Raw genomic sequence first — 17373 nt, 5'->3', positions numbered from 1 at the left:
GGGTCTTGTACACATACTAGGCTTTTTATACAGTGTCTTTCAAGAATTTAAATTAAGATATTTAAAACAATGGTTGGGTGTCGTAGCTCACACCTGTAATCCCAGCACTGTGGGAGGCCAAGGCAGGAGGATTCATTGAGCCCAGGAGATCAAGACCAGCCTGGGCAACATGACTAGATCCTGTCTCTATTTAAAAAAAAAAAAAAAAATTATATATATATGTATATATGTCTCATGAGGTAACACTTGCACTAGAAGGTTAGAGTTCAGCTGGAGCAGCTATGTTTGGTCATGTGGGAAGAGAAGAAACCTACTGGTAACAGACATAAGTAGAGTTGAGACTGTGTCAACCCTGACCTTAGGTACTGACTTTTGAGTTCCTATTTTAGTGTTCACATGGCCTGCTGTGTTACATTTTCTGTTCTTCAAGACCTATTTTACTTACATATATGTGTGTATGTATGTCTAGGTACATGTGTGTGCATGTTTTTTTAAAAATAATCTTTTGGGTTTGTGTGCATGTCATGTAAAATGCCACATAATGGCTTAAATTTACACCTGTGTCTTTAAGTAGTGGTGCAAGCCCAATGTCACCCAGTATGCTAACCACAGCTGCACGCCTCGTACACTTCTAATAAAGTCCACTACTTAAGCTAGCTTGAATAGGTGTGTACTCCTGACAAACTAAAGTTTACACTTGACCAAAAAAAAAAAAAAAAAATCACAAAAGTATAAAAAGCGTATCTTTTTAATTATTATTTTTAAAATTTTTACATTTACCTATGTCATAACTCACTTATATGGAGTAGAAATTCAGTTCAACTCAAGAATAAAATACTGACTGGGCATGGTGGGGTGGCTCATGCCTGTAATCCCAGCACTTTGGGAAGCTGAGGAGGGAGGATTGCTTGAGACCAGGAGTTCACGACCTGCCTGGGCAATACAGTGAGACCACATCGCTACAAAAAAAAAAAAAAAAAAGTTAAAAATTAGCCAGGTGTGGTGGTATGCACCTGTAGTCCCAGCTACTTGAGAGTCTGAGGTGGAAGGATCGCTTAAGCTTAGGGGGTCAAGGCGACAGTGAGTTGTGACTATGTGCCACTGCAGTCTACCCAGCGAGACAGAGTGAGACCCTGCTGTCTTAAAAAAAAAAAAAAGAAAAGAAAAGAAAAAAGAAAAGAAAGAAAAGAAAAAACCCCACAAAAACCTAAAGCCTGTGTCCTATTAGACCCAAGATTTCATCCTGGGGTTTGCCACTGATAGTTTGTGTAATCTTTTTTGTGAAATAGGGTCTCACTTTGTCACCCAAGCTAGAGCGTGGAGGCGTGATCATGGCTCACTGCAGCCTTGACCTTCCGGACTTAGGTGATACACCTCAGCCTCCCAAGTATCTGGGACCACAGGCATGTGCCACTACTCCCAGCTAATTTTTGTTATTTTTTTGTAGAGATGGGGTTTTGCCATGTTGCCTGGGCTAGTCTTGAATTTTTGGGCTCAAGTGGTTTTCCTGCCTCAGCCTCCCTAAGTGCTGGGATTACTGGTGTGAGCCACCATGCTCAGCCTAATCTTGAGCAGTTTAGCCGGGGCTGAGAATCCCTGGCTTAAGTTATTGACCATTTAGTTTACCAGGCAGCCTATGTGACCACTGGCTGCTAAGAGGGTTTAAGTACTGAAAGTAAAATAAGCAATAAACTTCTGGCCTGCAGAGGAAATATAAAAGGAATTATTTAAACATAATTCCAGTCAAAAATGAAATGCTTCCTTGGAATTCTTAACAGCAAAGGAAGAAAATCCTAAGCCTAATAAGACATGCCCCTTCATCTGAAAGGATCTCAGAAAGCTCAACTCAAAGTTAGGTATAATCTCAAAAAAAAAAGGCCTCTGAGTGTCAATACAGTACAAGAGAGATGGGAGATTCTTAAGGAAATGAAATTCTGATTATATAATCACAAACAGTCCCAAAGAGATGGGAAAACAGTTAAAGAAACCAACTCAATTTTTCTGGGCAGCTCAGATTTTTACAAGTATACATACAAAAGAAGACAGTTAATTATGAATACGAAACATTGGTATGAACCGGTAAGAAAAGTATCATAAAGCCTAGTAAGAACCGAGGTTTCCAAAAATGCTAATAAAACAACAACAACAACAACAACAACAAAACAACTAAAGTTATGCTTACAACAAGAAAATAATCTGTTAGGAGAAAGATAAGGTTAACTGATAACAAAGAGAAGGAAGAGTTTCTCAAAAACAATTCTGCATTTGTCTTTTCCATCTGTAAGTATGGCTCTTAATTTGGAAACAACAAAAAAATAAAAAGAAACTGACGTCTGTGACAAAGAGAGGGTACTAGAACTCAAGTTTATTTAAGCATATAGAAGACTCTACAAATTAAATCTCAAGGTCTGGGGAAAAAAACTTCAAATACGGAAAAATTAAAAATAAAACAGTACTGCCCTGATTTTTTCTGTGACCACTTATCCTCAAGTTCTCACTGCCCTGATTTTTAAAAAAGGAAGGAGGACAGGCTACAGAAAATATAGAAAGGTTAGCTTAACATTGGTCTCTTAAAAATTTCCAGAAGAAGGCATCAAGTGTGTGACTTCTAAATATTTGGAATTTAAAAGGCCAAGACTAGGTGCTGAGTCAACAAGTAGGTGAGAAAAATCCAAATTAACTGAATTTTCTTTTTTGACAAAGTTTCCAATAAGTCTGAATAATGTCTGGCAATGCCACAGAATGCTACGGCAGTGAACCTTGATTTTTCATGACCACCTTGTAAGTGAGAAGTGTAGGCGGGACAACAGTAGAAGTAAATTCACAGTTGCTTAAAGAGTTCTTTCTGAAGCGTAATAGAAAGTGTCTAGTAGTGAGCCAACCACAGGTTTTTATCTTTGGTCATGTCCTGGTCAATATTGTTTTCGGTGACCATAATGAATATTAGAAAGCTTATTTATTTGTACAAGATAAGCTAAAAGGGACAAAAAATATTCCAAAATTCAAAAAGATTTTGGTAAGCTGGTATAATGAATTTAAATAAAAAAATGATACTTCACAGGAATAAACCACTCCTGCATTTAAGTTTAAAATATAATGTCTAAATATATAGATAACTGTTTGGAAGAGAGCTTGTTTGGTGGTAATTTGCATGAAAAAGAACTTTATATTTTAGTGATTTAGACTCAGTGAATTTGTTCTTAAAAACTTATGAAATTTTACACTGTATATTCAAAGGTCAGAATTTCTAGGAAAAAAACTGTTTTGTGAGCTACTGAAATGGCCAATTAAGGAGCTAAAGTGTAAACTTAGCTTTAGAGCATTTTAAAATAATTTTATGGGCCTTTTGAGACCCACTCAAACTGCAATGACATCTCTAGTATTTGTAAATCCAAATCATATGAAACAGTCTATCTACAACTCTCACAGACACGAAATCAAAAAAAGAATTATATATTGAGGTTTTTTTTGGTCAATTTAATATTGAGCTGAAAGAACAAATGAAATTAGGGTATCTTTCTAAAGATACTTTTTTTGTGTTTTGAAACTATGTTCTTTACTCTAGAGAACTTTCAGAAACTTCTCTGTAATTAGTACTTGAAGGGTTAGGCCCAGGTATTATCTACTAAAAATAAAGACTATGTGTCAGACTATCAGATTCACTCTTCCGCAATTCTCCTTTATGCCAAAGAATCTTTACTGAAAGTAATGATAAAATGAGAAAGGGAAGGTCAGAAAAATTTAGTCTATTCATAAGCTTATAAACTTTTTGACACTACTTCAGAGCTCTTATGCATTGTGAAAACTCAACCGATACTGAAAGAAACACTTTGACATTTTTAAATTCTCCAGTATAATCTAAGCACTAAAACAAAAAACAAAACAAAACAAAAAAAACACACTACTTGGTAGGTTTCAGTGTATTAATAAATTACACAAAGACATCTTAAGCTAAACTTGATAAAAAGACTTAACTAGGAGTATTAAATAACCTATTCAGAGACTCAAGAAATTCTATCCTACATAAAATACTAAAATATACAACTTTTAAAGCTTTAATGGGAAAATTTTTTTTTGTATATCTCATCTATTTTAATGTCAAATGATTTATAAAGAAGAAATCTGTAGGAGCAAAAGCATTAATAACAAAGAATTTATATACATACAGAAATGTACAATCTTCTGGAAAGGAATTTCCATATGATGTAGAGGGAAATGCATTGGATTTGTTTTCCTGTTCCTTCTGAGTCACAGGCATATGATCTACACAAAAAAATACAAAGTGAGCAACAAGTATACCAAGTTAAAAACCATTTGCTGTAAGTATCCAAGTAATATGTTCATTGACTAGAGTCTGCCCACATGGATCCCTAAAATTTGCAAACATATTAAGGTTTCAAGATTGAGGCAAAAGATTAAATGTCAATATTTTCAAAAATATTAATAAAATAGGATAAAACACTGAGAACAGAAAACATTTCTACTGTAGAAACTCTAGTTTGGCCTGAACTTGATTTGAAGCTTAACCAATCTTTAAGGTGGACATTGAGTATCCCTGCTTCTGCATGCATTTTATAGAGAAATCACAAAATTCTTAAAGGCTCTATAAAAGTCAGAAAATGAAAAATTTATGTACCTTTTGTTTTCCTATTGCTCTACAACTACTTTGGGGAGGGGATGAAGTATCTGGGTATCTCTTTTGATCTAGTTTTCACATTTCTTCTTTTTTTTGAGACAGAGTCTCATTCACTCTGTTGCCCAGGGTAGAAGGCAGTGGTGTGATCTTGGCTCACTGCACCCCTCACCTCCTAGGTTCAAATGATTCTCCTGCCTCAGCCTCTCCAGTAGTTGGCATTACAGGCGTGCAAAACCACGCCCAGCTAATTTTTGTAGTTTTAGTAGAGACGGGGTTTTATCATGTTGGTCCAGCTGATCTTGAACTCCTGTCCTCAAGTGATCTGCCCACCTGGTCCTCCCAAAGGGCTGGGATTACAGGCATGAGCCACTGTGCCTGGCCCAGTATATATGAGCCACTGTGCCTGGCCCAGTATATTTATTTTCTAATAAAAAAATTAAAACTTACTTTCCCCCTCAAAAAAAGTTTAATAAAAGGATATTGTATTTCAGAGTTGCTCCGTGGCTAACTGAAAAATATCTGTCTTTAATTTTCCAAGTAAAGAAAGGTTTAAAATCTGATAGCTGAGCCAAGCACAAGGTTCATGCCTGTAATCCCAGCACTTTGGAAGGATGAAATGGGAGGATTACTTGAGGCCAGGAGTTCAAGGGCCCCCTGAGCAACAGAACAAGGCCCTGTCTCTACAAGAAAAAAAAAAAAAAAAGTTAGCCAGGCGTGGTGGCGCATGCCCGTAGTTCTAGCTATTTGGGAACTGAGGTGGGAGCACTGCTTAAGCCCAGGAGTTGTAGGCTGCAGTGAGCTATACTTGCACCACTGCACTCCAGCCTGAGTGACAGAGAAAGACCCTATCTCTAAAATAAATGAATAAATAAAAATTTGATAGTTGAAGAGAGCTATGTAAAAATAAAATAAAAATTTAGGACCTTCCAAATTTATTATGCCAAAGGGAAAAGTTAAGCCCTGAAAGATGACTCATGTAACGTGATTTTTTCTTTGGTGCATGATCATTGCTTTCTGACTTCTGTGTTGAGATATTACACATTAACTAGACTCCCTATTCTTTTTTTTTTTAAAAGACACAAGGTCTTGCTCTGTCACCCAAGCTGGAGTACATTGATGTGATCATGGGCAACGCCACACCCGACTAATTTTTAAAATTGTTTTGTAGAGGCAGAATCTCACTATGTTGCCTGGCTGGTCTTGAACTCCTGGACTCAAGTGATCCTGCCACCTCAGCCTTCCAAAGTTCTGGGATTACAAGCCTGAGACACCATGCCTAGCTAAGACTCCCTATTCTTTTTTCAAACTTAGTCTAAATGATATGGAGAAAGAGACCCTTGTGACCACTACCTGTTTACAACAGCATGTTGGACAACTTGCTTAGAGTGTAATCAAAAGTAGCCAATTAAATATCTGTATGTTACCCTTTGCACAAAAATGCTGTAATCCTGTTAACCTCTGTTTTGCCTATATAAATAATCCTCATTTCTCCCCACACCAGAAGCATTTATCTTTGGTATAGCACCAGTCCTCACATGGCTACCCTTACGCTTTGCACCTGAATAAACTCTCTCAAAATTAGATTCTGGGCTGGGCATGGTGGTTCACACCTGTAATCTCAGCACTTTGGGAGGCTGAGGCGGGCAGATCACCTGAGGTCAGGAGTTCGAGACCAGCCTGGCCAACATGGTGAAACTCTGTCTCCACTAAAAATACAAAAATTAGCCTGGCGTGGTGGCAGGCACCTGTAATCCCAGCTACTCAGGAGGCTGAGGCAGGAGAATCGCTTGAACCCGGGAGGCGAAGGTTGCAGTGAGCCAAGATTGCGCCACTGCACTCCAGCCTGGAGGACAAGTACAAGACTTCATCTCAAAAAAAAAAAAATGAGATTCTGACCCTTTTGATTTTAGGTTCACAGCTATAACTGATTAGAAATTAATTTTACGAATTAAGAGCTTGACTTTTCCTCCAGCTAATTTATTTGCATGAGTTATATAAACCTATATTAACAAATATGAGCAAAATAAATGTATATAAGCATAGCTGGAAATAGGATTTACTCAAAAACATGGAGATTTAGTCATTAGATAAAAGAGGAAAGGGAAATAATTTCTCTCAATAAAACACTATCCAATCCTTCATATGGAGACAGAGGAAATATTGAGAGTTACACATCATCAAGAAAAATAAACGTAATTAGCAGTTTGATGACAGCCTGGGGAGTCTAGGTTGGATCCAGGACAGCTTGTTTTGACCTCAACACAAAGTTCTTTTGTTTCTCTCATTCTCAACATTCTTTTTAAAATAAATGCTAGCATGAAACTTTTTTTTTTTTTTTTTTAAGACAGGGTCTCACTCTCTTGCCTAGGTTGGAAGGCTGGAATGCAGTAGTGTGATCCCAGCTCACTGCAGATTTGATTTCCTGGGCTCAAGCGATCTTCCCATTGCAGCCTCTTGAATACCTGGGACCACAGACACATACCACCACAGCCAGCTAATTTTTTTTTTTTTTTTATTATCTGTAGAGATGAGGTCTCATTGTGTTGCCCAGGTTGGTCTCAAACTCCTGGGCTAAAGTGATCCTCCCACCTCAGCCTCCTAAAGTGCTTGGATTATAAGCCTGAACCACTGCATCCAGCCCACATGAAACTTTATTACCAAAGGTTTTCAATCCTTACATTTGCCAACAATGTCAATTACATAACTCTCCCCAACTGTTTACTTAAAAACACTTCACCACTAGCAAATAAATATACTCTTATCTTGATGCATTTGTTACATTTCAGAGGGACAAACTATATAAAAATACGAAATTATAATATTCAGCATTTCTATTGATAAAATTATTTCCTTAAAAGACCCCAAACAAAAACCAACCGACTTTTTGTGGAAAAAAGTTTCTTCAGAATGAAAAGAAATCTTTAGAATTAGTTGTTAACATTTTTCTTGGTAACAAGTGAGGTTAAAAGCCTCTACCTTGCAAAACTAAATATAATCCGTTAAGGATTGTCCAGATGAGATATAGTAGCATAAAAATTATTTTGAATTGAAGACATCTGAGAATGAACAAATATAGGAAAAGGCTTTCTCTGGAGTTCCCTTATCTGTCTAAAAATAGATCCTCCCAAAAAGGAACTCAATTGTCATAAATCCCCTCCCAGAAGTTTCATCAACCAGGAATGATTTCACCTTATCAGGGAGAACAGAGGCAGTCAGTACTATACTCAGACACTCTTACAAATCTCCCACTTATTCTTGTAGGGCCCATTTATCTTTGAAGTCACGTGTTCTTTCAGAAGTGCTCCTCTGCCCCTCCCTTTCACCTATTAGGGTGGTATAATGTGCTCTCAAATCTTACCAGTGCTTTGGGTATTCACTTCTTTCTGTGATGCTCCTGTGAGGCAGGAAATTAAAGAAAGAAAGAAAAATAAAATTTAAAAGAAAGAGAAATAAGCTGTCCCATTTTAGGACGACTTATCCCAGAGGCAGCAACAGGCACAGCCCAGACCCAGAAAAGGTCTTGATAATACTATCTAAGAAGCCAGGACACAAAGAAATGTGCTCTGCGACTCTCCCAGCACTCCCTCAACATAGGGAGAAGAAAAACAAATTTTCCTTTCTCTTATGGTATGAGTGTATAGATTCCTGTTCTCTGTAACTAGTAACTTCAAGTATTCTGTTTTATCTAAACAGTGGAGTGAAGGTCATGAACTGTCTGAGCAGGCCTGAGTTACAGCCACCTGGGTACCATAGTGAAGGTCATGGAATAAGCTGTGCTAGGCACTAGAGAAAAACCTAGATAACAGACATCTGGGCTGCAGGGCAATGGTCATGTGTAATCCTGAGTCATGAACCTGTCACAATTTGATTAACTATCTTTGTTCTGCCTCTGTATCATTGTTTTCGCGCCACTACGCTTCGTGTCACTCTAAGCTTGTTTCTGGCTAGCCCACTCCCTTGTGTATAAAAGTCAAGTGCTGTCTTTGTTCTGGGCCCAGTTTTTGGATGTTAAGTCTGCTGGGTCTGAGTGCACTCAATAAAGATCCTCCTGTATTCACCCTAAGATCTCTCTGGTCCTTCTAATTCCCGCATATAAAATTAAAAGTTGGCCAGGCGCAGTAGCTCATGCCTGTAATTCCAGCACTTTGGGAGGCCAAGGCAAGCAGTTTGCCTGAGCTCAGGAGTTCACAACCAGTCTAGGCAACACGGTGAAACCCTGTCTCTACTAGAACACACAAAAAAATTAGCCGGTTGTGGTGGCATGAGCCTGTAGTCCCAGCTACTTGGGAGGCTGAGGCAGGAGAATTACTTGAACCCTGGAGGCGGTGGTTGCAGTGAGCCGAGATACCACCACTGTACTCCAGCCTGGGCGAGAGAGCGAGACTTCATCTCAAAAAAAAAGAAAAAAAAATTAACACATTTGTTTATGTCTCTTCTCCTGTTAATCTGTCTTCTATGTTGTTACAGCCCTTATCCCCTAGCCACTGAGATAAAATTTTTTCTCCCCTACAATTCTGAGTGTTACTGAAGGATACTGTGAAAGGAAGACTGTTTTCTTCAAGAAACTACTCTTCCAAAGCTATACTATAGCTACTGAAATTGAGGATACTTTTGAATACCAAATGGTTTACTTAAAATAGACTGGTGATGCTAGACTATATTTTCTGAGATTTAAAAGACTTAAGACTCCAAATTATAAAAGACAAAAATCATTAAAATTTATTGACAACATCTAACAGCATTAATATAAACCTAGTAAATATTGTACTTCCTCAAAACTTCAGCAAATGTGTGATAGACTAAGATTTATGGAATGGTGATTGATCCTGTTAAAACAACTTCTCAGTTTTTGTTTTTATAGTCTTAGTACATGTAACATCATAAGAAATATATATTTGGTTTCTGCCCTGGCTCCTGACGTAATTCCTAAAACCCTTCTAATTTCAAGTAACAGGTGTGAGAGGAGCATCTTCTGTTATAATATTTGTCTTAGTCCCCAGTTCCTGACATAAGAACTTCTGAGACCCTTGGAATCTCCAGTAGTGGTAAGAGTGTCTTTTGTATGCTAATGACTACTGAGAGGTGAGGTGTCCCTAGACAGCTTCAGAATGGGGGCTGGTTGTCAGAAAGACCAAGGCACTTCTGACAAAGGCATGGTTAAAGAGTTGGCACTTTCATCCCTACCCTTTCCACCCCCATATCCAGGGAAGAGAAAGTGGCAGATTAAGCAAATCACCAATGGGCTGATGACTGAATCATGCCTATGTAATGAGACCTCCACAAAACTCCTGAACAACAGGGTTCAGAGAGCTTTCAGACTGATGAATGCATCCACATACTGGGAGGGTGGTACACCCCAAAACTCCACAGGGACAGAAGCTCCTGTTCTCAGGCCCTTCCAGACTTTGCCCTGTGTACCTCTTCACCTGGCTATTCATTTGCATCCTTTACAATATCATTTATAATAAACTGGTAATTGTAAGTGCTTCTGTGAGTTCTATAAGCCATTATAGCAAATCATGGAATCTGAGGAGGGGGTTGTGGGAACCTCTGATTTGTAGCCAAGTCAGTCAGAAGTACAAGAGGCCCAGGGATTGTGACCAGTGTCTGAAGTGGGAGCAAGTTGGTGGGAATGAGCCCTTAATCTGTGGGATCTGAGCTAACTCTGGGTAGCACTTAGTGTCAGAACTGAATTAAATTTTAGAACACAACATCCATTGGCGTCCACAGAATACTGGAGAATTGCACGGCATAGAAAACCCACATTTGATGTCAAAAGTTTTGAGAGAAGAGAAACAGTTTTTCTTTAGTATATTCTCTTTGATCCTTCTAAGCTGATTTAGAGCTTGGAAGTCTAAAAGCAATCTAGAAATAAAAGATTTACTCACCATCTTATCTATACAAGAATATATCTTTCAAGTATTGTTCTTCACAGAAAGCGGATATATAGTGTTTTAAAGGTACAATTCTATTTGCCCTCTTTAAAAGAGCAATTTTTCCCCGCAAAGAAGACACACATTTGTTAATTCTTTCCCTAGGATGCTTAGTTGGATGTGCATTTACTGTCTCTAGATGGGTAGGACTTTTCACTTAACAGAGGAAACTGTGATTTATGTAACTTTGAAATGTTGATGTTAGATTTTATTTTAAATTATCTTTAATTAGCTCGACCTATTAAAGTTATCCTGCTTCATGGCAAGAAAATATCAGAGAATACTCTACATTGGGAATAGAGATGTACATACCCTTTATTGATGTTGAACTGTTAATTATAGTTGCTTCATTCACTAGAATCATTGCTTGGATGTATTCTGTTAAAGACAGAAAAACAGCATCACCATTCCTTTATTCATGGTGCCAGCTACTGTGCTGAACAATTTACATATTTTATCTCATTTAATCTTCACTACTCCCTGAGAGGTTAATAGTACTATCTGCATTAGAGACAAAAGAAACTGAGGCTCAGAGGTTAAGCTATTTATTCCAGGACATTCAGCTAGGAAGTAGTACAACTGGATTAGAATCTAGATTTATCTGACTCATGGAGGATTGAGAGGAACATTAAAATGAAAAACAGTGCCAATTTTTTTTGATAAACACATAATAATAATGTCATAAGAACACCCAGAAAGTATTAAAAATAATCTGGAGAAAAATTTGCTTCGAAACCATATGTCCTGATGGATTGAGGAGGATTCCGTCTCAAAGTCTTACGTTCTATAACCAACCAGGGTTAACAACAAACAAATAGAAAAAATAAAAACTTGGATGACTGAACTAACTGCCTATGTAGAACACAAATTTTGCTTTCAGAAGACTGGCAGAGTAAGTTCTGTTTAAAGTAGGCAAAATAAAGTTATATGTACTTTTACACATACATATGAAAAAACTAGTTGTCTCTGAATGTGGAATAATTTTTCCTTGTTATATTTTTCTGTAAGTGTCAAATGTTATGTTACTTTTGCAACATTCCCCTAAAAAAAAGATACATAAGAGAAAAAGTAGTTTGAGATAAAAAGAAATTCAGTAGGTATTATTCAAAAGTAATTATATCCACCTACTTTTACAAACAGCAATATTGGAAATAGAATGACACTATACTGCCAGAGAGAAATATTTAGTATTAAACATATTCAAAGTTTTTATTGCTTCATACCTTTATTGGTGGCAGACCCATCTTTGATCTTTTGTTTCAGTGACTGCAGCACATTTTGTACTTGTTCAAAAATGAAGTCCACTTTTCCATCATCTTCTAGCTCCATCCAGAAAGTTTTTGCATCACCTAAAATTAAAATAAGTGACTAGCCTAAGAGCTAATAGAAAAATACTGTAATTTATCTAAGGAACATGTTACAGAACAATCTACTTGGTTTCTAAATAAGATCAAGACTCATCTGGTCTATCATTTTCCTTGAGGAAAATATTTTAGTAATGTTTCCTTACAAAGAGCTAGAAACAATATGATCTAAGTATCTCACCCATTTCTGTTAATTTTTAAAATATATATTGAAAACTTTAGTGACACTTTCTTGACTAGAAAACAGAAGAAAGACTTCACTGGAGAGTGGTTGTGGGGTATATGTATAGATTGTACATACACTTTTAAAAGTCTTAGGGATATAATCTCCACTGAGTGTGGTTTCAGAATGAGACAACTCAATGGCTGCTGAAATAACTAAATGTCCAACAATATTGTTTTTAAAAAAAGTCTTCTATATGTTTAATTGCATGAAGCAAATTAATATTTAACGTTTTACAGAGAAAGTTACATAAATGAGCCAACATTTCTGATGCCCAGTAAGCTAATACTTGGAAATTTTCTTAAAGAAACAATCCTTTCAAACTTGAAAACACAAGAAAAACAATTATTAGTAGGCAAAAGCTAAATCTCACATCATGTTTAAAAGTAACAAAAATACCTAAAATGCTAAGCATAATTCATTTATACAACGTTACAATGTATAAAATTATTTAAAATTAACGAATAGGGCCTTAAGCAAAGGAGAGACATAGTAATAATTACATTTTAGAAAGGTCACTGGAGTACGCACACGGAGGATTAATGACAGTCCAGATGGCTTACAAAAAATACATTTTCCTTAACACAAGTTAAACCCAGAACCTCCAAGTTTGGCAAAGAAGGGAGAATTTGCATAAGGGGCTTAGATATCAAAGTCTCAATTTCTGCTGGGAAAGTCACCTTTCCCAAAGGGGACTTCTGGCTAATTAGTGCTGCTGCCAACACAGCGGCCTCTGGAGGGGTGTTGTTTTCCTACTAATACTCTGGCCTGATGTATACTATGTAAGACTAAGCTTACTTTTAATTCCCCATAGCACAGCTCAAACAAGATTTCAAGATTTTAAACAAGAGCAATGTGAGAGGACAAAATGGATGAGAACTGGTGCTTAAAAGGCAGGTAGGGGCATGACATCAAAGGCCCTATGTGCCATGCTAAGCATCTTCTATATGGAAAGCTACCCAAGAGGTATAAGGGTCTTATGATATGATTAGTTATGTTTTCCAGAAAGATCACTCAGGTAGCAGTGGGAGAAGTCATGAATGATTTCCACTTTTTGCCTCAGGCAATCATATGGACAATAATGCTATTCATTAAGGTATGAATAAAGGTAGAGGGACAGGTGGCAAATTCAAGTAGTAAGAGGCTCTCTGAACAAACTGGATGCATAGGCTCTAGAGTAAGATCTGGTTCAGAAATACAAATTGGAGTCATTAACATACAAATACTTGCTGATGCCATAGAGTAGATGTAATTCCATAGGGAGAACATACAGAATAAGAAACATCAACAATACAAGGAAAAGGAACTATAGAGACTGAGGTGGAAGAGAAACCCAGGAGAGCAGTATCTCAGAAGCCAAGGAAAGAAGAAGAGTGGTGATTAACAACCTAGGCTTTGGAGTTCAAGTGTAGTTGGGTCTGAATACTAGTTCTGACCCATTTATTAACTGTGTGACCACATCTATAAAATGGAAATAACAAACTGGGCACAGTGTCTCAGGCCTGTAATCCCAGTACTTTAGGAGACCAAGAAAGGAGAATCACTTGAGGCCAAGAGTTCAATACCAGCATGGGTAACATAGCAAGACTTCATCTCTACAAAAAAAATCAGCCAGGTGAGGTGGTACATGCCTGTGGTCCAAGCTACTCAGAAGGCTGAGGCGAGAGGATTGCTTGAGCCCAGGAGTTCTTGGCTGCAGTGAGCAAAAGGGATTAATCTTTCACTGTGGAATTTTACAGAACAATCAGCTTAATGAGAAAAATATTTTTGTGAAGCAGGGCTTTCTCAGGGTGCCTAAAATCATTAGGTTTTTCACCGATAATTAACAAAAATCACTTCTAGGCAAAATTATTTTTCAAAGCACTTCATAGATTATTGTTACATTTCCCTTCACAGATATGAGTCAATACCTCTTACTAGGGATTTATCTTTATTAGAGGTGGACATTGAGATGTATTTTGAAGTATTTTCAAGTATTTTAGAAGTATTTAAAAATAGCCTTTGGTAACATTAAAGCATGCTGGAATCACATATAATTCTGTCCTGTTCTGAAAAAAAAAGCAGTGATGCTAAAAGACAGCAATCAGGACTCAACGAATTTTTTTTTTTCATTTAAAATTGTCTCAGAGGCTAGGTGTGGTGGCTCACGCCTGTAATCCCAGCGCTTTGGGAGGTTGAGGCAGGCAGATCACTTGAGGCCAGGAGTTTGAGACATGCCCGGCCAACACGGTGACACCCCATCTCTACCAAAAACACAAAAAAGTTAGCTGGGCGTAGTGGCATATGCCTGTAGTTCCAGCTACTCGGGAGGATGAGGCATGAGAACTGCTTGAACCTAGGAGGCAGAGGTTGCAGTGGGTTGAGATCATGCCACTGCACTCCAGCCTGGGTAACAGAGCAAGACTCTCAAAAAAAAAAAAAAAAAAAAAAAAAAAAAAGTCTTAGAAATGCCAATACATGCTACTAAATTATTCTGGTAGGAAATACTTAAAATTAGTTATTTAAAAAGTAAACAGAGTAAATGCTCAATCTTGGAACTGATTAATAAAAAGGACATTGGTAATACAATTTAAAAAAACAAAGCCAATCAAAGAAAACACTGAATCTGCTTCTACAGTAAATGAATGTAACTAAGCAATTCATATTTATTTGCTCTAGGTTTTAAATAAATATGTTTTTCCTTATGACATCCTTATTATCTCATATTGCTAGGTTTAATTCTCATTAAAATGTCACTTGTTCCTCATGTCTTCCTTCTTGATCAGAGGTAACCAAACTTTCTGATAAATGAAACTAATAGATCCAGTTAACAACTTCTGTGCACAAGGAGACTAAATGAGTATCACAAGAATCATCTGGATGACTTTGATTTTGACTGTAGACATAGTTACTACAATATAAGCAATTTTAGTTTCTTGCTCCTGATCTTCACTTCTTTGTGCACTGTATGCATGCTCAGCATTATAACCTAAAACTGTAAATATTTCAGTATATTTTATTAGAAGATATTTACAAGGAATACTGGAGCAGGTACTTGAATTGAAGATCAATTCAGGATACTAATATTGCTGCTATTTGCCCCCAGAAATGAAGAATACCACCGGATAACTTCATTATCTGTTCAAACGCTCTTTTTTATTTAGCCAGTAATGACTATTCATTGCAAGACTATAACCATGAGGCAAGAAGTGTAGCAGCCTTGTCATGAACAAAGCCAAGTAAATGGTATAGTTATAGTACGTCTACCAATCTCACTTTAGACAGTCTTTGTAAACAGACAGTGATCATCAATAATACTGATCTGAATCATTTGCTAGACAAGTATTTATGAAATACTTACCAAATACATTAATAATGACCTTAGTACACAGAAACATATATAGTAAGGGGCTTTAGGGTATTGGTCTAGAGGAACTCTAAGGTATCTTTGAGCCTGTGATTAGCAAAATGTGGTCTGTGGACCCCTAGGACTACCCAAATTATTTCAGAGAATAAACAAGGACAAACTATTTAAAAAATAATATTAGGACATTTGCTGTTTTTATTGTATTGACATCATCTGATAGTACAAAGGCACTGGTGAGTAAAATTGCTAGTGTCTCAGCATGAATCAAGGTAGTGGCATCAAACTATCAGTAAGTCATTGTGATCTTCACCAACAATTTCATCTAAGTATATCTTTAATGAAACAACATAAATGATTACAATCATTTGTACAGCCATTATAGTATAACGGCTGTCTCAAGAAAAAATACTAGTGGGATTGTTTAACTTATAAGCTAAACTACCTGTTTTTTTGTTTTTTGTTTTTAAATGAAAACCATTTTTACTTAAAAGAACCACTGATAAAACTATAGTTTTCCAGACTTGGGTGTCTGGCATATGAGCAAAGTCAGCCTATCACCTGAAGGACAAAACTAACAATATTTGTTGCTAATGATAAAATTCAAGCTACAGGACGAAAATGAGAATTTTGAAAACCTTGTATCTGCCATGGCAAACCTGAAAGTTTCTGAAGAGTTAACCACTTTTAAATGAGATCAGTAGCAATAATAACAAATGTGATTTTAAAATTACATGATTAAATGTGTCAGCATTTGGAAGATCTGCATAATTCCCTGAACCAGTATTTTACAAGTAGTCAGTACATGATGTAAAATCACACATGGTAAAAGACCTACTCAAAGTGCAAGATAGACCAATGGATTTTAATGTAACAGTGTAAAAAAACTCAATGATATGTCAGATTCCACATTGCAACTAACCTTTAAGGAATGACTACCTGTTAAGTTTTGGAGTTAACAAAGAAAAATATCCACAATTAGATGAAAGGCTATTAAAATACTCTTCCTTCTTCCCCTTCTTGTCTGTGTGAAGCTTGTCTTTTATTCATTTTAACCAAAGGAAGTATCACAGTAGACTGAATGTAGAAGCAGATATGAGAATCTAACAAGCCAGTTATTAAAGATATTTCTAACAATGTAAGACAATGTTATCCTTCTCACTAATATTTTTGCTTTAGAAAATAGTTTTTATTTATATTTTCAACATGCTGGATTTATTATTTTCTTAAAAATGAGACAATATTTTTTGAAACTTTTCAGTTTCAATTTCTATTACAGTAAGTATCAACACATGTTACCCACATAAACAAAAGCTCTTTGGGGTTTTAAATACTCTAAAGAGTATAAAGTCATCCTGAGACCAAAAAAAAATTGAGAACCACTGGCTTAGATCACAGCCTGGTGAAATCAGTACTATGATCTATATAACAATCCACACATTACAACTACGTTAAAGGCACTCAAACTATTGAGTATGATACTATAATTACAGATGTACGATATTATGCAGTTGTAAAAACCCACAGAATTTTAAAGAGTAAACAATGAACTTTAACGTACGCAAATTTTAAAAATCATTTAGGACGTCACAGATCTCAATAAGGAATGCAGACTATGAAGAGAATCTAACTGTATTACAAACGTATAAACAACTTCACCAAGGGCTGGGTGGAAAAGGTATTGATCTAAGTAACCTTGGAAATGAGTGGAGTCTATAAAAATAAAGGCAAAAGTAACTGCACATACTTACTTACTGTACTCTAGTTGATAAAGTATTTTCCCACCTGGGGATGGGTTAAAATTCTTTTTTTTTTTTTTTTAGATAGTCTTGCTCTGTCACCCAGTCTGGAATACGGTGGCATGATCTCAGCTC

The 17373-nt window shown here is 36.6% G+C and overlaps 1 protein-coding gene across 12 annotated transcripts in view; it reads right to left on the bottom strand.

Moving 5' to 3' along the window:
* Positions 1-17373, bottom strand: part of SETDB2 (SET domain bifurcated histone lysine methyltransferase 2) — a 51458-nt gene that overhangs the window by 25564 nt on the left and 8521 nt on the right. For 9 of the 12 annotated variants that reach the window (XM_073014208.1, XM_073014215.1, XM_073014197.1 and 6 more), the window contains 4 exons: positions 11793-11918; positions 10882-10947; positions 7995-8030; positions 4167-4263 (listed from right to left, as the gene is read on the bottom strand). In XM_073014208.1, coding sequence (XP_072870309.1) covers positions 4167-4263; positions 7995-8030; positions 10882-10947; positions 11793-11918 — 325 coding nt within the window. The remainder of the gene's footprint in view (positions 1-4166; positions 4264-7994; positions 8031-10881; positions 10948-11792; positions 11919-17373) is intronic. The other 3 variants (XM_073014216.1, XM_007960402.3, XM_037986677.2) reach the window with 1 other exon arrangement.

This window comes from Chlorocebus sabaeus, chromosome 3 (assembly GCF_047675955.1).
Source record: "Chlorocebus sabaeus isolate Y175 chromosome 3, mChlSab1.0.hap1, whole genome shotgun sequence".
Classification (NCBI taxonomy): Eukaryota; Metazoa; Chordata; class Mammalia; order Primates; family Cercopithecidae; genus Chlorocebus; species Chlorocebus sabaeus.
Note: the sequence above shows the minus strand (reverse complement) of the source record. Positions and strands in the feature narration are given on the sequence as shown.